The 20,620-nt window shown below is 59.0% G+C and overlaps 1 protein-coding gene across 1 annotated transcript; it reads right to left on the bottom strand.

The window, feature by feature from the left end:
* Nucleotides 1-484: 484 nt before the first annotated feature.
* Nucleotides 485-20,417, bottom strand: ABCD1 (ATP binding cassette subfamily D member 1). Its single transcript, XM_049644473.1, has 10 exons — nucleotides 19,110-20,417; nucleotides 16,233-16,413; nucleotides 8,728-8,870; nucleotides 8,464-8,632; nucleotides 7,767-7,861; nucleotides 4,855-5,000; nucleotides 4,127-4,272; nucleotides 2,167-2,251; nucleotides 1,784-1,909; nucleotides 485-1,654 (listed from the first exon to the last, which is right to left on the bottom strand). Exons 1-10 carry the CDS (start codon nucleotides 20,007-20,009, stop codon nucleotides 1,444-1,446), a joined length of 2,202 nt encoding a protein of 733 aa, XP_049500430.1. The 5' UTR covers nucleotides 20,010-20,417; the 3' UTR covers nucleotides 485-1,443.
* Nucleotides 20,418-20,620: the final 203 nt, after the last annotated feature.

The raw sequence follows: 20,620 nt of genomic DNA, 5'->3' as shown, positions 1-20,620 counted from the left end.
TCGTCGTAGCCTCCGAGGTAAGTCCAGGCTCCCCAGCGTGGCCCCAGCCCCTCCCTCCCTCTGCCCTCCGCATCACGTTGACGTCCCGCGTCTGGCTCCTGATTCACCTCTGGGCTTTTGCACAAGCCTTCCCTCCTCCTAGAAGGTCTGGAACCATCTTTTCCCTGCCGCCCGGAGGCCAGCAGCGTCGGGACGCTTTCTCCTCTGTGGCCCCCTCCCTCTGCCCACTTTGCAGGGACTGGGCGTCAGTCCCCTCCCCTCCACCCCAGCGCTGTGAGGCCGGGATTGCACCGCACTCCGGTTGGCGCTCAGCCATTATGTCTGGGAGATGTTGCTAAATCTCCCTCCTCGGCATGTCCCCAGGAGACTACGCCGAGCTGTGCATTTGGGTAGGGGTCAAGTTTATTCTTCGAGCCCAGGCGACCTGATGCCCACTCCGCCTCTCCCCCAAGCCCTGCCGCACAAAGAGGCTAGGCGACACCACTGCACTTTCTGTGGGAGGCTTTTACTGAGGGATTGAGGGAGGCTCCCCGGCCAGAGGGCTGAGGGCCTGGAAAGGCACATGCGGTGGTGGCTGTGGTGGGGTCTCCCTCTTGGGTGGGTGCTGGCTTTGCAGAGACAGCTCCCCTGGCTGACCCCTCTTTGGCACTGAGCTGGGCACAGAGGTGCCCTCATGCCCGGCAGCCCCAGCAGTCATCCCCCATTCAGTTGGTCTGCAACCCCCACCCCCCACCGGAGGTGGCCGGCAGTGTGGGCTGGTGGGGCACAGGGCCTCTGGGGGCTGGCTCAATGGCTAGGCCACCTGCGGAAGGACCGTGGCCCAGGCCACCTCCGCTGCTGGCAGGGTGCTCATGTTGGCAATCGAGATGGCTACAAACAGGGATCCAATAAATTAGCTTGTAGAAGGAAAGAAGGCTAGGGGCCGAGGAGGACAGGGACCACATTCTTGTCATCGCTTGCTAAGAAATACTGTGCGCTTCCTCCCAAGGGCTCCTGGAAACAACTGGTGGGGAGAAGGGGTTCACACTGGGGGCCCCTTCTGGCTGTGGGCCCCATTCGCCCGTTCCTATGGCAGGAAGGGCATCCCGTGGGATGGGAGCCTCGGTGGGCCATCCGGGGGGACCTCGTGGGGTCTCCGAGGGACTGAAGAGGAGGGAATAAGGGGGACCACGGTGTCAGGAGGGCAGGGCCCCACAAATGCCAGGCTCTGCACAGTCTGGCCGGCAGTGCGAGCTGGGGGTGTCACCTCCACCCCCACCCCCTCCTGGAAGAGAAGAAAGGACCACCCGCCCGGCCCGGGGAAGGGGGCGCAGGGACAGGTGCGTGCTTTCGCTGGCGGCCAGGAGGCCCGGGAGGGAAAGGCATGCGGGGTGGGCCTGTGGCAGGGCTGGCTGGAGGGGTGAGCGGCCAGGTGCTGCTGTTTCCTCCACGTGGTCCCGGGGCTCAGGGAGAGGCGGCACCCTGGAGGACCCCAGAGCCCTGGCCCAGGATCTGGCAGAGCTCCTGGAGGCGCCGCTGCATCTTGGGAATGCCGGCCAGCTGCTGCTCAAGCCGCTGCTTCTCCTCGGTCAGGCTCAGGCGAGCGGCGGAGTCTAGCTTCTCAAACTTCCAGCCACCCTCCCCATCGAACTGCAGCAAGTGCGTGTGGTACTTCCTAGGCCGGGAGAGGGACGGGGGCGGAGGGGCAGAGGCTGTTCGGCAGGAGACACTTGGCACCCTCCTCCCGCCCCACTGCCATGTCCCCGGGGGGTGCCGAATGCAGGCGGGAAGGGAGGGCACCTACCACAGGGAGGGCCGGTGGGTGATGGAGAGCAGCGCAATGCCAGCGTCCTTGGCAGCCTGGAAGATCTTGCCTTCCACATCGATGCTCACGGCGCTGGTGCATTCATCCAGGAGAGCGTACTTGGGCCTGGGGGCAGGGCCCAACGTGCTAGGCTGTGGATCCTCCTTCGCAGAAGCCTTGGCCTGCCCCCCCCGCCCCCCGCCCCAGTGCAAACCCCAATTCTGCTTTTTGGGGCCAATCCGAGCCCGGGGTGAGGCCTCCGAATGGTCCCGGGGCACCTGGCTGTCCCACCCAGTGCGCTGGGATCACCCAGGCTGCCCTGTCGGCTCTGCCGCTGGCTCGGTGCGGGAGGGAGCCCGAGCGCCGCGGACAGCCCAGCTCACCTGTGGTAGAACATGCGCGCCATCCCGATTCTCTGCTTCTCACCCCCCGACAGCACATCCTTCCAGTCACACACGGCTTCCCAACCTGGGCGGGGCACAAGGGGGTTCTGTCGGATTCAGCAAGGGCTGGGCATCAGCAGGGGCCCAGACCCGGGGGACGTGGGAGGGGCTGGAGAGGCTAGTGAGAGTGGAATACGGTGGCACGTTTGACTTTGGAGAAGGCTGGCCACTGGGTACGCGTGTCCTGCCTACTTACCTACCTGGAGGTAAGACTTTAATAGCCCAAAAAGACGTGATCAGAATTGTGCAGACGGTCGTGGCACAGCCCCACGGATGACTGCAGCAGCGTCTCCTGGAGGGTCCTCACCCGCGGGGACTGGGTGTTTGTCACTGCCTGTCGCCAGTGCCTTAGCGAGTCTGAGCAGAAGCAACTACCTCCACTCGGTCCTCCCTCGGGACTTGAAGTTTTGTCAGGGCGCACGCCCAGCCACAAGAAAGCCTCTACTCCATACCTTGCCTTGAGGCCGTAGCTTGCCCGGAGGTGAGGGGCGACCGCGTGACTGATTTCTGGCCGACGCGTGTAAGTGCGTTACACGTGTGGCAGCTCCTGGAACTTTCTTTAAAAGACACATGGCATGTGCCCTTGGCCCTCCCCCCCTCCTCCAAGCCACGGCCTGGGATGTTATGTGGTAGCCGGAGCAGCCATCTTGGACCACGAGGTGGCTTCAGTGGCAGAGGCTAACATAGCTGAGCGACCTGAGGGGCCTTTCACAGCGCAGGGCTGCCTCCATCAGTGGTGGCCTGCTTTCCTCAGGACTTTTATGTCACGGTAAGATAAACTTGTGAACGATCTTGCCGACGTTCGTTCATTCGGGGAAGGGGGTTCTGCTGCTCACAGCTGAACTCAGTGCTAATAGGTTGTGATGGCAGGCCTCAAGGGCCCAGCGCACTCAGGGGTGCCAGAGAAGACAGGAGGAGGGGTGCACCCCCAGCACGGGGCCGCTGGAACAGAAAAGGGCTGACCAGCACACAGGGAAGCCGGGGATGAAGCCTGGGGGGACCACAGCCACCAGGGTAGGCCCAGGAGGAGCCGCCCCCCCAAATCCACCACCTCCAGCCCCCTTTGTGACACAGGCGACGACATCTGGGAAGAAGCCTCATGAATCATCTGCTGTGCCCTGAACACCCGCTATGAGTCCTTACAAGACGGGTTTTGTGTCAGGCTGGTGCTAAGGGAGCTGTCCCCTTTTGCAGGGGAAGAGTCTCGAGAGGTGAGGTCGCTGCTTACGGCCAAGCTGTCCCCAAGTGACGAGGCAGGAAGCGCAGCCCAGGCTCTCAAATTTCAGGAAGAAAATTGAGCCCAGCCCCACCTCCCTTTCCTCCAGCAGCTCCGCGGCCCTGGGCTACCAGCTTGTCCCTCCACTCCTGCCGCCTCCTTCCCAGGGGATGGCGCCTCCCAGGCTCAAGACGGAAACGCAAGCGTCCCCTCTGGCTGTGTCCTGCTCCCTGTGCTAGAGGCGCTCTGCACGGACACCCTGGGCACACGTTCCACCCGTGCTCTGTCCTCTCGCTAGACCTGTCACTTCCCTGCCTCGGGCCTGCCAAAGGCTTCCTTCGCTGTCAGGGAAAGCCTGGGCTCCCTGCCTGGCCCACAGGAGCCTCCCTGCCCCTGAGCCCGATGGCCTGAACAAGGTGTCCCGGGCCAAAAGTGAGCACCCCCATCGCACGCTTCCCGCTGTGCCTGGCTGCCCTCATGACTTCCGCCCACCGGCTGGGGCATTCCAGGGCGCTAGCACTTTGGACTCTCGGATGCAGGGACTATCTTTGTCCCTCAGGGGCGAGAGGGAGGCAGGGGTGGGGGTGGCAGCCGGTCCCCGGGCTGAGTCTTGGGCCAAAGGGCAATTGATAGGTGGCTCACTCCCTGGCGCCGATAGGTGGGACGGGCCACCCCCTCCCTTACCCCCTTCCCGCTGCAGTATGTGGTTCAGGTGCACGATGTCCAGAATGGCCTCCAGGTGCTGCTCCGAATAGCCTTTCCTTCGCATGTCTTCCACAGAGTCTGGGTAGATCACCTGGTCTCGCAAGGAGCCCACGGACATGTAGGGCCTGCGGGGAAGCTTCACGTCCGCTAAGGGCAGGGTTGACCCTGTTCCCCGCCCCCTCCCACCGACGGCCTGTGCCCTAGTGGGTCCTGTCACCCCCTCCCCCCACCAACAGCCTGTGCCCGAGTGGGCTCTGCCCCCACCCCCACCGACGGCCTGTCAAGGGCGCTGGCTGCTGGACTCGGGGCTGACTCGAAGCCCACAGGCCCTTCCACAAACTGATCCGGGCAGTGCTCACACCGTGCCCCCCCCCATGCACGCGCACCACGCGCTGTGCACAGTCCCCCCGCATGCATAAGTGCGTGCTCACACGTCTGGCACGCTCGTGCACGTGCACAGACACACACCCACTCGCGCACAGACACACAGTCCCCCCCTTCTGTGTGCACACAGTCACATGCGGTGGAGTCGCCCGGCGGGCAGGCGAGGGCGGGGCAGTGGGTGGAGGCGCTGTGGCCCTTGGACTCCGGGGCAGAATGTTGCCGTCCTCTCCCGATGCCCCAAGCTCTGCTGGCTCCTGGGCGGTGGGTCCCACAGGAGGGGGGCGCAGGGGCAGAGCTGGGCGCCGGGCCCCCTTCCCCCTCACCTCTGAGGGATGTAGAACATGCGCTGGGGCGGGGGCTTGTACAGCACGCCGCCGTATGCGGGCCACAGCCCGCCGAGGATCCGGAACAGAGAACTCTTGCCGCAGCCGTTGGGGCCCGTGATGAGCAGGTGCATGCCTTCTTCCACCTGTGGGGGCAGCGGTGCGGCGTGGGGCCCCGGCAGAGGCAGGGCCGCGGGGGCCCTCCCTCCTCTGACCGTGGCCCACACTCAGGGGCTCCCCCAGCCAAGGGCCCGAGGCATGAGGTCCAGCGCCCAGAGCCCTAACCTGACGCCTGTTTTGGGTCCCGGCCTGTCCCCTAAGCCCCTTTCGTGTTCCGGAGAGCATGGGCCAGCCTCAGAAAGTCCACGTCGCCCTCTCTGCCATGCCGTCCCGCCTCGCTAGGAGTCCCCATGTGCTCGCTGTCCTAGTAGGGTCGCTGTCCCTCGCTTTCCCGTGAGGGACTGTCCTGAGAAAAGCAGTTTCCTTCGAGTTCTAGGTGGACGGTACAAACTCCCAACTCTGTTCCTCATGCCTGGCCAGTCCTCCTGCCTCCGTGGCCCTCTCACTGTCCCTGCAGGTCCTAGGGTGCTGGGAAGATGCCTCTGTGACCCCCGGCCTCAGTGTCAAGGCCTCAGGCTCCCCGGTCACCGGATTCCATGATGCCTGCTGGTCTTATAGAAATGCCTGCTGCGGGCTGGGGGGGGGGGGGAGCCTGGGGGTGCGTATGCAGGAAAGAGGGGGTCAAATGGCAGGGAGACCACCGTCCTCGGGAGGCAGGGGAGAGTACGGGGCATGAAGCCAGGGCACCCGGGCACAGCTCCCAACCTACAACCCCCCCACCCCCCGCCCGAGGCCACGTTAACTTCCACTCTCTCAGAGCGTGACTGATGGTGGCACTGCTCTCCTGCTGACCCACGTAAGTCCCTAGGTGGCCTGAGTGCGCCGGCGTTGTGGGTTGAGCGGGGTCCCTCCAGATGCACATGTTGGAGTCCTACCCCCCAAGACCTCACTCAGAATGTGACCTTATTTGGAAACAGAGTCTTTGCAAATATAATTAATTAAATTTAGATGAGGTCATCCTGGAGTGGGGTGGGCCCCTCATCCCACGTGACTGGTATCCTTATCACACGGGGACATTCGGACGCAGAGACGTGCACACAGGAAGAACACCACGTCAAGATGAAGGCACAGTTTGACGTGAAGCCAAGGCCGGGAACACTGCCGATGGCCTGGGATAGACAGACTCTCCCTCACCTACCAGACACCCTGATCTGGACTTCCGGCCTCCAGAATCCACTCCTGTAGTTTGAGCCCCTCACTCTGTGGTCCTCTGTTACACTATAAAGTCTCTCTAGCGGGGCCTGGGCCCATCAATGTGCACCCAGCAGTCCGGCAGGCCCGGCCCAGCCCCCAGCCAGCGCCAGGCTGCCTCTCTGGTCCCCTTCCCCGCCCCTGTCCCACTTCTGCGCCTGGGCGATCACGACTGGGAACCGCTTCCTTCTCTTCCCCAACGTCTCCTAGTCCCGGAGCCCAGCTTCTGCTTAGCCACCCACCCCTGCTCTTCCCCCCGCCTGCCACGGTCACCCCTTCTCGCCTGGCCACGCTCTCTAACCAGCTGCGCCCTGGCTCGCCAGGGCCCCCAGTCTTGGCCTACTTGGCTGTCACTGGGCCTGCCTGGAAATCGTTCGCCTTGGGCAAACCAATCATCGGTGGCTTCCTGCCATGCCGCAAGAGTGACCACAGGCAGGGGCGATGGGGATCACACCACGGTCCCGTGTTGCCTGGGGTGACGAAATGTGCCCGCCTCCAACTGGCTCTCAAGGTCCTCCCGGCAGGCCAAGGAAAGGAGCCCCAGGCACTTGCCTCTTTTCACTTACCCCCGGCCCGGCCACGGCCCCTGCCGAGCCGGCTCTGCGGCCAGGTGCACGAGGCCTCTACAGGACCCGGCCCCGAGGTCCCTTAGCTCTGTGCTCCTGCCACTTCATGGCCTTCTTTCTGCCTGCCCTAGGGGGAGGTCTTCATCATGCAGCCCACCTGTCCCGAGGCTCCTGGGTGAAGCTTCAGGTGACCTCCGTGCACCACAGGGACGGGACTACCCTTACTGTGGCCCGCACGGGATCTGGGCAGCTAACTGGGGACCTTTGTAATACTTTTGGGGCCCCAGAGTGGGGCCTCCCAGAGGGCAGGGCCCCTCCAATTTACTTCTAGTTCCCAGTGCCCAGCCCAGGGCTTAGGGAATATTGGTTGAACGAATGAAAAAATGAATGAATGAATGAATGAATGAAAGACTCCCTCTCACTTCTCACCCTGACCCCCTGCCCCCACCCCTGCCAACAGGTCTCTCCTTCATCCTATCATTCCCTGACCCTGTCCAAAGCTCTGGCTAGGGACAAGGTGACTGGTGGATGTTGGCCATCAGACAGCCTCTGTAGTGGCTGAAAGCCCTCCCAGCGGGCCAGGCTGAAGTCCGCACACACCTGCACTGGGGGCTTCTCGAAGCAGATGGGGGGACCCCAAGCCCAGGTCACTGGAGCAATCTATTCTACCATAGTTGGACTTGAGCCAGAGTCCCCAAGTCCCAGGCTTCTCAGGGATGGAACTGGGGAGGGTGGCAAGGATGGGGCCAGGAGCCCTCGGGTGACCTTCGGCCACTCCTAGTAGTCGCTAGTCGCTTTGATGAGCTCTGACTCCACTGCGCCAGAGCCAATAGTCAGGGACACGCTGGCCTCTCAACTTGACCTTAGCCTGCCTGCTAAGTACATCCGGGGACTGACAACATATGCAGGCCGGCAGGCCAGACACCAAGGACTGGGGGCTCATAGATGCAGAAGGCCAGGCCCAGGGTAGCTCAGCCCAGCCCAGCCCACACTTCTGGGCCAGGCATCCCCCAACCTGTCCCCCACGTGACTTACCCTGATGTTGAGGCTGGACACCACCACCTCTCCCGTGGGCGTGATGATGGGGATGTTCTCACAAATAATTCCCTGTTCCACATCTACCACTTGGCCTGGAGAGAGAACGCAACGAAGGAATGGAGAGAGCAGTAGCACTCCCTCTGACTTCTGGTGGATTCCATGTGCCCCCCAACCCGCTCACAGCATGCCAGTGTGTGGTCCGGGGCCCCCTTGGGAATATGCTGGGTCTTCCGGAAGTCCACCCCCAACCAGTGTCTGGTGCCGAGCTCTGGGCAGGGGAGGGGCGAAGTCAGTTCTGTGGCTTCTGGAACCTGAGGCACGGAGTCTAGCCTTGTTCCATAAAACCCTCTGCTCTTGCTACCATTTTAATGGCGGCTTCAACGCTTGGGCCCCTCTTCCACAGCATCGTGGCCTCTGCTGTAGTCTTGAACTTTCTCTTGCTGCCCACACGGGGGAGTGGTCCCCTCTACTCGGGGACCACGTCCCCCTCTTTTGCAAAGAGAAATAACAGAAATCTCAGCCAGGGCACCGGGAAGGAGCCGGCAAGCAAGGGGTTGGCCAGCGGTTACTGCTCTGGGAAAGAAGGCTGCAGGGGGCCACAGCAGTCCGGGGGAAGTCCCTCCCTGGGGCGCAGCTCGAAGATGCTGCCCTCTGGGTGGGTGGGGGGGGGTGTCTGCGGGGAGGGTGCCCTTACCTCGGATCTGCAGGGGCCCCTCTACACGGACACCAGAGCGCCCCACAGCCCCGGCTCCTGCCTGAGTGCTCTCCAGCTCGCCAGGCCTCTTGAAACGGCAGTGTTGGACATCTTCGAATACCTGGAACATCTCGTGTACTCGGGCCGTGTAGCCAGCCAGCTCTGTCACCTGTGGGGAGGGTGACGCTGGCTCAGACCCTGCCAGCTGGGGGGTGGGGTGGGCGGCACAGCGGAGAGGGGCCCGCGGCTGGGATGGGGGGGTACCTCCTTGTAGGACGACATGATCCGCTCGATGGCATCCGCGGCAGCGGTGAGGAGGTTGCGGGCAATGGTGAAGGCCTCTGTGCGTTCGCTCACGAGCTCCCCTTCCCGCATCTCCAAGGTGGCCTTCTTCACTGCCTCTGAGTCTATGGAGCACAGTGGGAAGAAGGGAGGGGACAGTGGAGAATCAAAACTGACCCACTAGGGGAAAGACAAGTCTCCCCGGCAGACGGTGTGGGACAGGCGGGTACCCACTCGCCAGAGAATGACCCCTGCTTTGCACCACACACAAAAACTAACTTAAAGTGGAGCACTGGCCTGCGCGTATGTGCTGAGACTGTAAAACTCTCAGGAGAAAGCAGGCGTTAAGTCTTTGTGACCTGGGATTAGGTCTGGCTCCTTAAATATGACACCAAAAATACAGACAACAAAAGGAAAACAGATAAATGAGCTTCATCAAAATTAAAACCTTTTGGGCACTGAAAAAAAACATAAAAAAAGTGCAGAGACAACCTATAGACTGAGAGAACATATTCACAAATCACGTATCTGATAAGGGTCTCATATCCAGAATATGTAAAGAACTTTTTCTTTTTTTTAATGTATTTTTTAATGTTGTATTTATTTTTGAGAGAGACAGAGTGTGAGCAGGGGAGGGGCAGAGAGAGAGGGAGACACAGAATCCGAAGCAGGCTCCGGGCTCTGAGCTGTCAGCACAGAGCCCAACGCGGGGCTCGAACCCAAGGACTGTGAGATCATGACCTGAGCCGAAGTCGGATGCTTAACCGACTGAGCCACCCAGGCGCCCCTGCAAAGGACTTTTTAAATTCAAAAACAAAGAGAACCCAGTTAGACAATGGGCAAAAGATCTGAATTGGCATTTCTACTGTATTTCTTTGATCTACAAAAGGCCAATAAGCATGTGAAAAGATGCTCAACGGGATTAGTCACCAGAGAAATAGAAATCAAAAGCACAGCTAAGGGCGCCTGGCTGGCTTCGTCTTGGTTTCGGCTGAAGTCATGATCTCACGGGTTTGTGGGTTCGGGCCCTGCATTGGGCTCCGTGCTGACAGCGTGGGGCCTGCTCGGGATACTCTCTCCTTTCCCCTCTCTCTGCTCCTCCCCCGCTCACGCTGTCTCTGTCTCTCTCAAAAATAAAAAAAAAATAAAAAAAAATAAAACCACAGTGAGATACCACTTCACATGCCCTAGGACGGCTAGAATTAGAAAGAAATGATAACAGGTGTTGGTGAGGAAGAGAAAAGATGGGCTCACACACCGCTGTGAGGGCTGTAAAATGGCCCGGCCTGGAAGACAGTTCGGCGCTTCCTCAAAAAGTTCAACATAGAGTTACCGGAAAACTCAGCAATCCCATGCCTGGGCATGTATCCAGGAGAAACAAAAGTATCCGTTCACACGGAAACCTGTATACAAATGATCGTGGCAACGTTATTCACAATCACCAAAGGGTGCAAACAACCCAAACGTCCATCAGCGGAGGGGTAGGAAAGAAACTGCCGTGTATGTACGTACGTACGTACGTACGTACATATGCATATGAATATTATTCAGTCACGAAAGGCAGTGAGGCACTGACTCATCCCACAATGTGGCTGAACCTCGAAAGTGCTATGCTGAGCGAAAGAGGCCAGACACAAAAGGCCACATGCTGAATGATTCCGTTTATGAGAAATGTCCCCCAGAGGCACATCTACAGGAACAGAAAGAGGTGTAGGTGCCAGGGGCTGGGTGGGGGGAGGGATGGGGAGTCCAGGGTTTCTTTCTGTGGCGATGACAACGTTTTGGACTTAGCGGCGACGGTTGCACCATTTTGCAAATATATTAAAAACCGCTGAATTGTACCCTTTAAAAGGCTGAATTGTACGGTATGTTAATTACATCTCAATAACGGGGGCGAGAAAATGAGCCACGGGGCATTTGGCCTTCTTCTGTGGCACAGTCCGCTCCTTCCCTCGAAACTGCCCTCCTTCCGTGTCCTGCGCTGATGGCAGCAGCCCCTCTCAGGGCCACACCTACACACGCCCAGAGCTGTGTACCCCGGGGCCTCTCCAACATGAGCGTCCCTTTTGGACCTCCATCACCACCCCCCATCTCTCCCTCATCTCTCCCCACGAGGCTGCATTCTTTGGCCTCCGTGAGCGTGGCCATCCTTGATGCCTCTGTTTCTCCCCAGGAGCCCGTTTCTGTCTTGACTTGCTTGTCTGTTTCAGTCTAGAGCCCGCGGTTGTGCACTTTGGTCCTCTCCTGTCAGTGGACTTGACTCCCTTGATCCTTAGAGCTCTCAGGGGGGCAGGGCTTTTACACAAGGAATGCTCTGGAAATGGTGATGGGGAGCAAGGGGGGAGGCCGAGTCTGAGGGTCCTGGGGTGTGGGAGAGTGAACAGTGCCCGCTGGGGGTATCCAGGGGAAGCAGAGGCTCCCGGGCTGAAGTGGTGGGAAGGAAGATTCTGTAAAGAGCCCGGGGACTCTAGGGTTATGATGGGCGGGGGTGGGGTGGGAAGGGGCGGGAGGCGGGTTCAGGGCAGACGGCCTCCAGAACAGCACACGGTGAAAAATGGATGGGACGGATGGCCTGAGAGCCTTGCGTTGCCTTTTCTTGGGCTTGGCCCAGGAATCCAGGGGACGGGACTGTTAATCCCGATAGCGTATGGTCCCGGGCCTAACTTCCCATCGTGCCCGGGGGGACATAGCCCCCAACAGGCAGGGGGGCCATAAGCCTTCCTCCTCACAGGTCCCAAGAGCTGGGCAGTGACTGCACACACAGGGAAATGGTGTGCAGCTGCCAGGGGCATCCTGGCAATAGCTGGCACCTCCTTGGAGGCAGAACTAACCGACCTCTCCATAGGTTACTGCAGAGACTCAGGCAGCTAAAACCAGGGCCCCGGAGCGGAACACAGGCTGCTGTTCACAGCAAGGCCACTCCTCCTCTGGGCCCTCCAGGCTTGCAGCTCCAGGCCAGAAGGGCAAAGGTATCCAAATTTTCCCCACTTGACAATTGGGAAGTATCTGTCTCCTCCCATTGGTCCCCAGTGCTCTCAGCCTCCTCGAAGCACCTAGAGCCCTCACTTAGCCACCGGGGACTGGGGACGCAGCAAGGACAAAACGGACAAAAACCCCTGCCCCCACTGAGCACACAGCCTAAAGTGGCAGAGTGACAATAAAGCAAATAGAGAAGTAGAGTAGACAGGGTGTTCAGTGTCAGGACAGCAGTGAGGCGGGGAAGGGGAAGAGGACGGTGGGGGGGTGGGTGCTGTCATCAGAGGGAAGCACATTAGAGCAGTCACCTGCAAAGGCCCTGAGGCACAAGCATTGCTTCAGAGGAATAACAAGGGGGCTGTGAGTCAGAAGTAGAGGGAACAGGGGGGCAGGAGTATTTTGTTTTCACAGGTGCCGTGAGGCCAGGGACAAGAGCTCACTCTTCTTTGAATTGCTCACAAAGCCTAGTGTAGCAGGGGCTCCAAAAAGTCCTAGGCTTTCACAGGAGGGAGAAGCCTCGGGACCAGACAGGCCCCACGGCCAGCTATAGAGGAAAGTAGCTGCAGGCGCTTCTTCACGGAAACCACAGGTCACCTCGTGGGCGGGTCCCCGTGCTCCAGGCCAGGGGTGCTGACCGGGTCTGGCACCTGTGTCTAAATCAAGGCCGCCCTTTCCGTATGGCCTTTGCGGCAGAAAGCAGTAACCCCCCTCCAATAGATCCTTCCTCTTGGGGGTTACCCAGAGGGGGACAGACAGTGGAGGGTTTAGAAGCCCCAAGGCAGAGACACAAATAGGGAGAGAATCAGAGAGGCTTCTGGTTCTGAAACAAGTCAGCCTCTCTCTCTCTCTTTAAAAAATTTTTAAAGTTTATTTTACTTATTTTGAGAGAGAACGCAAGCGCGCACAGGAGGGGCAGAGAGGGAGAGAGAGAGAATCTCAAGCAGGCTCCGCACTGTCAGCTCGGAGCCTGATGTGGGCCTTGAACTCATGAACCTCAAGATCGTGACCTGAGCTCAAATGAAGAGCCAGTCACTTAACCGACTGAGCCACCCAGGCTCCCCTCCCTCTCTTTACATATAACTGAAAATTCTCTTACTATGGAACTGCACAACACATGACACCTTTTACGTTCAGAAATTTTAAAATGTATTTTATTTCTTTTTTTGAGCGAGAGAGAAAACGCAAGTGGGGGGAGGGGCAGAGGGAGAGGGAGAGAGAATCTCAAGCAGGCTCTGCACCCAGTGCAGAGCCCACTGTCAGATCGTGACCTCAGCCAAAATCAAGAGTTGGACACTTGACCGACTAAGCCACCCCGGCACCCACATTTTATTTATTTTTTTAAGTAAGTTCTACTCACACCCAACGTGGGGCTCCAATACACAACCCCAAAATCAAGAGTCGCATACGCCACCGAGTGAGCCAGCCAGGTGCTCCAAAATACGACACCTTTTATTTACATTAAAAAAAAGCTTTATTTTAAGTAGGCTCCATGCCCATTGTGGGGCTTGAACTCATGACCCTGAGATCGAGAGTTGCATGCTCTACCGACTGAGCCAGTCAGGCACCCCAAAGTAGAACTATTTCATTCATTCATTCATTTTTTAGAGAGAGAGAGTGAGAGCGAGTGTGAGCAGGGGAGAAGGGCAGAGAGAGAGAGAGAATCCCAAGCCAGCCCCATGCTCAGCATGGAGCCCAACGTGGGGCTCGATCCCATGACCCCGGGATCATGACCTGAGCTGAAATCAAGAGTTGGACACTCGGGGCGCCTGGGTGGCTCGGTCGGTTGGGTGTCCGACTTCGGCTCAGGTCACGATCTCGCGGTTTGTGAGTTCGAGCCCCTCGTCGGGCTCTGTGCTGACAGCTCGGAGCCTGGAGCCTGCTTCCGATTCTGTGTGTGTGTGTGTGTCTCTCTCTGCCCCTCCCCTGTTCACGCTCTGTCTCTCAATAATAAATAAATTAAAAAAAAAAAAAAAGAGTCGGATGCTCAACCGACTGAACCACTTAGGAGCCCCAGCATTACACCTTTTAAAGCAGAGCTGTGCTCCAAGGAAAACAAGAGAAATTCCCAGGAGCACAAAGAGGGGCCAGCAGCCAGGTACTCCTGTGAAATCTCCAGAGATGGGAGAAGACAGGGAAGCTTCTTCTGTGCAGCTGGGGCTCTAGATGCACCGAACAAAAGGTCTCTTCTAAGAATCTGTAATTGTGTGTGTGCAGTTCAAATTAATACTGCCTCCAAGTTCAGAAACCCCTCCTCCCCGAGCTGAGAAGCTAACGTGAAATGGCCTCCAAATGGTCAATTAGCCAGGTGTGCAGGCCCAAACAAAAGCACACACACACTGCACTGGACAACTACCCCTCCAGTGAGACCACTCGGGGTTCCCACGGAAGTCTGGTTGCAAAGCCCACGGGAAAACAATACACCACGAGTTAGAGCCCCAAGAATTCAGATAATCAAATAGTTGGATAGAGACCGTGGAGCGTAAAAGGAGCAGTCCAAAAGACAAGAAAATCGGACACTTCTAGAAACGGTTTCGAATTCATATTTGAAAAGAAAAAGTTCAGCACGCCTGGGTGGCTCAGTCGGTTTCTTGATTTCACCTTGGGTAATGATCCCAGGGTCGTGGGATCGAGCCCCGTGTTGGGCTCCATGCTGAACTTGGAGCCTCTTTTAAGATTCTCTCTCTCCCTCTCTCTCTCTCACTCGGGCTGCCTGGGTGACTCAGTTGGTTGAGCGTCCGACTTCGGCTCAGGTCATGATCTCACAGTTCGTGGGTTCGAGCCCCGCGTCGGGCTCTGGGCTGATGGCTCAGAGCCTGGAACCTGCTTCGGATTCTGTGTCTCCCTCTCTCTCTGCCCCTCCCCCACTCATCCTCTGTCTCTGTCTCCAAAATGGATATAAACATTTAAAAAAATTTAAAAAAAGATTCTGTCTCTTTCTGCCCATCTCTGCCTGCCTATGTGTACTCTCTCTCTCTCTCTAAAAGAAAGAAAGGAAGAAGGAAAGAAAAAAAAAAGGAAAATTTCTGTTTTCAAATTTCTGTGTGAAAGAGAATCAAATAGAACTTATACAAATAGTCACTCAGGGGCGCCTGGGTGGTTCAGTCGGTTAAGCATTCAGCTCAAGTCATGATCTCGTGTTTCGTGAGAAGCAGTGCAAAGCCTGCTTGGGATTCTCTTTTCTCCCTCTCGCTCTCTGTCTCTTTCTCTGCTCCTCCTGTGTGTGCTCTCTCTCTCTCTCTCTCTCTCTCTCTCAAAATCAATAAATAAACTTAAAAAATTATTAAAAAAAAAGAAAGTCATTGAAATTTTAAAAAACTTCAAATCAGCGCTCACTTCGGCAACACATATACTAAAAAAACTTCAAATCAGACGCAGCTGAAAAGCGAAGTGATGGGTGAGTGAGCACAGAGGTCAGAGGAAATCTTCCAGATTCAGCACAGTGCTAGGTGGGGGAGAGCAAAGGTCTGCATGTCTAGCAGAAGTTCCAGAAGGAAAGAGTAAAAGAACGAGACCAGGCAACATATGGAAAGATAACAACTGAGAATTTTCCAGAATGATCAAAAAATGTGAACATACAAAGGCCATACAAGTATGGAGAAACAGAAACCTACAGGTAAACACTTCGTAGGGAACCTGGAAGATGGCAAAGAAGGAAGTTTCCAAGTAACCCGAGAGACAATGCAGGCTTCTAGGGGCGGTTAAGCTGATAGATTTTCCATTGGAGAAAATGGAAGATTCTCAAGGGGCTGAGAGAAAAGGACAGTCCGCCTTGACTCCCACACCCAACCAAACTTTGGGGGAAAGAAACAACAAAATAATCTCAAAGCTCCCATGATGAAAGCCTTGCAGAAAGAACTTTTAGAAGACATAGAAATCGGTAAACAGGGATGAATTTAAATCCACATCGACCCGATAAAGCAATAGCCGAGCATAAAAACAAGAGGAAAGCAAACTTGACACAGGGCTACCTCAAACATCAGTGCGGCTGGTCCCTCCCTGAGTTAGAGTGTTCTAAAGGCTGGGGGCGGGGAGGGGCTACTCTTCTCCCGTGCGCGGTAACCACGAAAAGACTGGCAGTTAGAGGAACAAAGTGGGAATCCTGATGATCCCGTAGTTAAGGTGAAAACCAAGGAGGCCTTCCTGTCCCCCACCCCCACCCCAGACCACAGGGCAGAGGTCTACACCCACTGCTGCAACCTACAAGCTGAGGGTGCACGGGCCTGAGAAAGGGACATGCGTTGTCCCTGACTCACAGTCCCCGGGCTCAGCTGAGTGCTACCCAGGAGCCGGGAAGTGAAATGCCGGGAAGCGGAGACACACGCAGAGCAGAAGGCAGCCAGGAGCCGTGGGACCTTGGTTGCCATCGAGGATGCCGGGTGGGCCTCACGGCCCTAGCAGAAGGGGCAGGTGGGTCGGCTGAGCTCTTGGTCCTTCCAAGCCTAGCGCTCAGTGATCCAGGAGGACAGGACAGGGTCCCTGCCTCCCCCCCGCCCCCCAGAGCTGGCTCCTACCTGACTCGGAGTAGCCGGTGGCAGTGATGATGGGGACGGCCACCATGAGTAAGCCGGAGGCGCTCCACACGTACTTCATGAGGAACTGTTCCAGCATGATGTACCAAAGGCGTTCCAGCAGGATGAGGTTAATCTGCGAAGCAAGGTCCTGGTAGGAGTGCCGCAACAGGGCTAGCTCCACCTGTGGGGGAGGGGCGACAGAGAGACAGACAGAGAGAGAGAGAGAGAGAGAGAGAGAGAGAGAGGCCTTCCCGTGACCACCGTGGGGGGCAACAAGTCTCCCAGCACTGCTCATACATGCCCTGCCATTTGATGGCCATGACAAGGTCAGGGGCTGGGGGTTACAACTGGGCCACGTTTATAGGGGACAGTTTTCAAACTTTGGGACTGCTTGACGTCATAGTACGGGGGTACAGTGGCAAGGAAGAGAAGGGACTTGCCGCCCCCACCTTCGGAGGCCCATTCTTTCCACCCGTCTAGTTGGGACACTTACCGTGCCCCTCTCTTTGCCCTGCGCGGCTTTGGGACATCTTTGGGCAACTGCTGGCGAGTGCCACCCTGAACTAAGCAAAGGGCAGCACAGGAAAGTAAAAGGCAGCACTTGGTGTTGAGGAACTTGCTTAGAGAGCGTCTACCTACTGAGGCCCCGCCTCCCCGACCTGCCTGAGGTTCTTCTGGACAAGGGCCCTCTGCTGTGTCCTCCTACAGAAACCAGGGCGGTGGGCTCCCAAGCCAGCCCTGCCCTGCCCTCCCCGTTCCTGCACTGGCCACCACCGGCTACCTCAAGACGGGGACCGCTGGGGAAAGGGGACCGTGCAGGGTCTGGAGAAGAGAGCAGGAGAGGGAAGGAAGGGGGAACCAGGGGTGTCAGGAACCGGTCACAGCAAGGTGGCCATTAGGTTGCAGATTCCTTGGCTCAGTACAGGGGTGTGTGCCGCAGCCCTGCCCTCCCACCCCGGCTGACCACAGCTGCCCAGCCTGGCACCATTTCCTTTGCCAAGTGCTTCACACCCGACTCTCCACTTGATAATCATCGCGTGCTGTCGAACGTGTATTCTCACGTCCGTTGTACCGTAGGATGCCCCAGCCCAAAGTGGCAAAGTGATGTGCGTGAGCTCGCGCAGCTTGGAGGGAGCAAAAGGTGGGGAATTTGGACCATGCTGGCAGAGCCGTTAAAAGAGAACCAGATTCTCATAAATGATGCTTTGACTTACTAAGGGGTTTACCTTGTTGTCAAGCCAGCAAGAGTCTGCGCACGCGTGTGCGTGCGTGTGTGCGTGTACAGGCTCCCACCTCCTAAGTGAAATCTAGATCGGCCTCCTCAATGAAATCCCAAAGAGAGCAGAATACTGTGATGTCTGCCCTCCAGCCGGCCAGTCACCTGTGCCCCAGCCTGGGCCAGCATCCCTAGGGGCATCAGCAGCTGAGACTGGGGTGAGCCACATGCCCGCACAGCAAAGGCAACCAACCCACCCGTGAGGGCTCGTCACCCCACACTGCTGTCCAGCCTAAAGACGTAAGCTGTGGACACACGCTGGGGCTCTCCTGCCCCCACCATCCACGTCTGCCACATCGCTTGGCTTTGCATCCAGCCCAATCCTGGTTCCTGAAGGGAGCACCCTGGTGATCCAGGCTCGTGCTGGGAGCTGGCAGGCGTGCCAGCCGGGGCCGACAATGTAGCTGCGGGTAACGTGCCAAGCGCCTTATCCAAGGCCGTGGCTGCCTGCCAAGGCCCTGCGGCCCAGCGTGCGGGAGAGATGGGTTGTGGCTGCAGACCAGGCATTTTCTCTTAATCTGGAGCCCGGCCTACACCCGGGCTGCCCCCTCTGCAGAGTTCAGGGACAAACCCTTTTTTTTTTTTTTTTTTTTTTTTTTTTAAATCACAGCCTCCGCCCCACATGCAGCCAATGAGACAAGCCCCAGGGACAAGAACCCACCTCACTTAGGAAGGACACACAGGCCTTCAGGAGGTGGATACCATTGTGCCCCTCCCTGGAGAAGCCCTCGGGAACTGAAACCAGAGTAGCAGAGAGCAGGGCCGGAGGCAGCTGCAGCCCCAGGCACGAGGAAGGGGAGGGGCCGAGGCGAGATAAAGGGAGCATTGGCCCCGAGTAACCTTTCCCAGCGCTGGGCTCCCGGCAGGCCTGGGACCCAGGAGGAAGGGCGGCCATGCGGGGGGGGGGGGCAGGGTGGCCGCCGGGCGGGCAGGAAGTGCGTCCCGCCGCGGTGGCGGCCTGGGCCGGGCATCCCTGGCCTGGGGCCTGGGGAGGCAGCCGAGCAGGTAGCAGGGGCCAGCCTGGGGGCTAAGGCGGGGGAAGCTTTGACCCCGAGTGCCCAGCGCTGCCACCGCGCTGGGTGCTGCTCGTTAACCCCCGCTTGGGCTGAGTCATGCCCATAATGCCAGCCTGCCTGGCCCACCAGCTTGGCCAGATGCCGGCCTTCAAAGGGCCCGGGGGGGGGGGGGGGGGCGGTCCAGGAGGGGCCAGGCAGCAGGCCGAGTCCCACAGTCCCTGCTGGCGGAGGGTCGGGAGCCTCCTCCTGGCTGGCTGTAGGAGTGGAGCAAGCAGGGAGCTCTACCATCTGAAACCGCTAGGATCCACAGCTCCTAGCCCAGGCCAACCACACCGAGGAGAGGAAGCAGAAGTGGCCTGGAGCATGTGGGCAGCCCCGGCCCAGCCTTCCTGCTTCTCCATTTCCGTGCCTAAGCCTGGGCCGCCCAAGGCCCTGTCATCCCCAGTCTTCGTCTTCTATGACCTACCCACACCTCTGGCATGAGCCCCAGCCAGACCCGAGCTTTCCACGCTGTCCATGGCTGCCTGCCCCCTAGCCTCCCAGCTGTGAGCTTTCCTCTGTGCCCAGCACCCCAACCTGCCCCACCTCGTGGCCCCCATAGAAGGCGATCTCCTCTGAGTTGGCCACCACTCGAGAGTGCATGTAGCGCAGCTCTCCCTTCCGCCGTGCCTCCTCTGCCACCAGCTCGCCAAACTTAGGTGAGAAAGCTCGCAGCACGTTGGCTGTGAGGAACAGGACAAGGCCGGCGATGGCCGAGGGCCAGGCCGTGCCGGCCCCACGGGAGCGGGCCGCTCGAACCAGAGTGTAGGCCGTCACGGCGACGTCCAGGAGTGGCTTGGTGAGGTTGGAGTAGAGGTGGGCCACCGAAGCGGCAAAGGCCACCACGTCCTCCGTCAAGGACTGGTCAGGGTTGCGAAGGCGCCCGTCCATATTGCTGACTCTGTAGTAAGTCTGCTGGGAGAAGTAGAGGCTGTAGGCATGGGCCACTAGACGGCTGCGGAAAGACAGGGCCAGCTGGCCCTCGAGGTACCGGATGGCACTGTTGATGAAGGTGGCAGGGAGAGCGATGAGGAGCCACTGTAGGAGCTGCCAGCTGAAGGCCCTCGGGTCCTTGCGCACGATGCAGCGGGCCAGCCGGCCGTCCAGGCGGGCCACATACACGGACAGGAAAGTCCGGCTCACCAGGGAGGCCGAATGCAGCGCCAGCAGCCCCGTTTCCCGGCACAGGGTCCTGGGGAAGAGCAGCCGCAGGAGCCCCAAGAGCCGCCGCAAGAACACCCTGTTCACGCTGGCCTTGGCTGCCGTGGCCCCAGAGACGTCCTGCGTGGACTCCCCTGCCGGTACCTGAGGGCCCCTGCTTGCAGCTAGGTACTGCCGCACCAGGGGGTAGATTTTGTGGGCTCCATAGGCGGTGAGGGCCAGGACCAGAGCTGTGCGCTTCAGCGTGGTCACCCGAGAGGGCCTGGGCGTGGAGAGTACCGGCATGTCACCTGGGCTGGATGCACGGGGCTGGGACTGGTGCCTGAGGCAGAAGTCGAGGCAGGTGGCCGGAAGGGTTGTTGCTCTGACCCCGGGCTCCTGGTCTAGGCCACTGGAAACCTTGCAGTGGTCCCTGAAACTGTCGCGTTAGACCACCGGGGCGGTGCTGGGGCCCCTGGTGCGGTGGGCTCAGGGCCCTCCAGGGTAGCGGCCTCTTCAGGCAGCCAAGGTGGAGAAACTTGTCAGGCCCCTAGCCCCTGGGGTCAGAGCCTCGGGGGGCGGGGAGGCGTCCCGGCAGAGAGGGCGTCTCTTCCTCTACACCTCCTCCTCTACCTCCACTCCTGGTGGCTCCCCTCCCCGGGGCACTAGGCGCGTCCGTCCGCTCCGCAGCCCGGCTGAAGCCGACAGTGACTCCGCCACCCGCCCAGAATCCCCACCCACCCTACCCCTCCCCAGGGGCGAGTCGAGGGAAGGGGAGGAGGCGGAGGAGGGGCGGAAGGCGGAGCCCGGGCGCAGCGAGCCCCACCCCGTTCTCGCCCCACGGCTGGGCCCCGCCCCTTCCCCGGACCAGTGAGACGTGGGAGGACCGCGCGGGCCAGAGAAGCGGCCCCTGGCTT

Source organism: Panthera uncia, chromosome X (genome assembly GCF_023721935.1).
Source record: "Panthera uncia isolate 11264 chromosome X, Puncia_PCG_1.0, whole genome shotgun sequence".
NCBI classification, from domain to species: Eukaryota; Metazoa; Chordata; class Mammalia; order Carnivora; family Felidae; genus Panthera; species Panthera uncia.
The sequence above is the reverse complement of the archived record's forward strand: the minus strand, read 5'-3'. Positions and strand labels throughout refer to the sequence as shown.

Bases quoted from the DNA above. Each gene is read 5' to 3' on its own strand.
- ABCD1 (XM_049644473.1), bottom strand. From the start codon at position 20,009: ATGCCGGTACTCTCCACGCCCAGGCCCTCTCGGGTGACCACGCTGAAG. The intron at 16,414-19,109 runs GTGGGGCAGGTT...CCTCCCCCACAG, and splicing joins CCTTCTATGGGGGCCACGAG to GTGGAGCTAGCCCTGTTGCG. The intron at 4,273-4,854 runs GTGAGGGGGAAG...GCTTCCCCGCAG, and splicing joins ATGTTCTACATCCCTCAGAG to GCCCTACATGTCCGTGGGCT.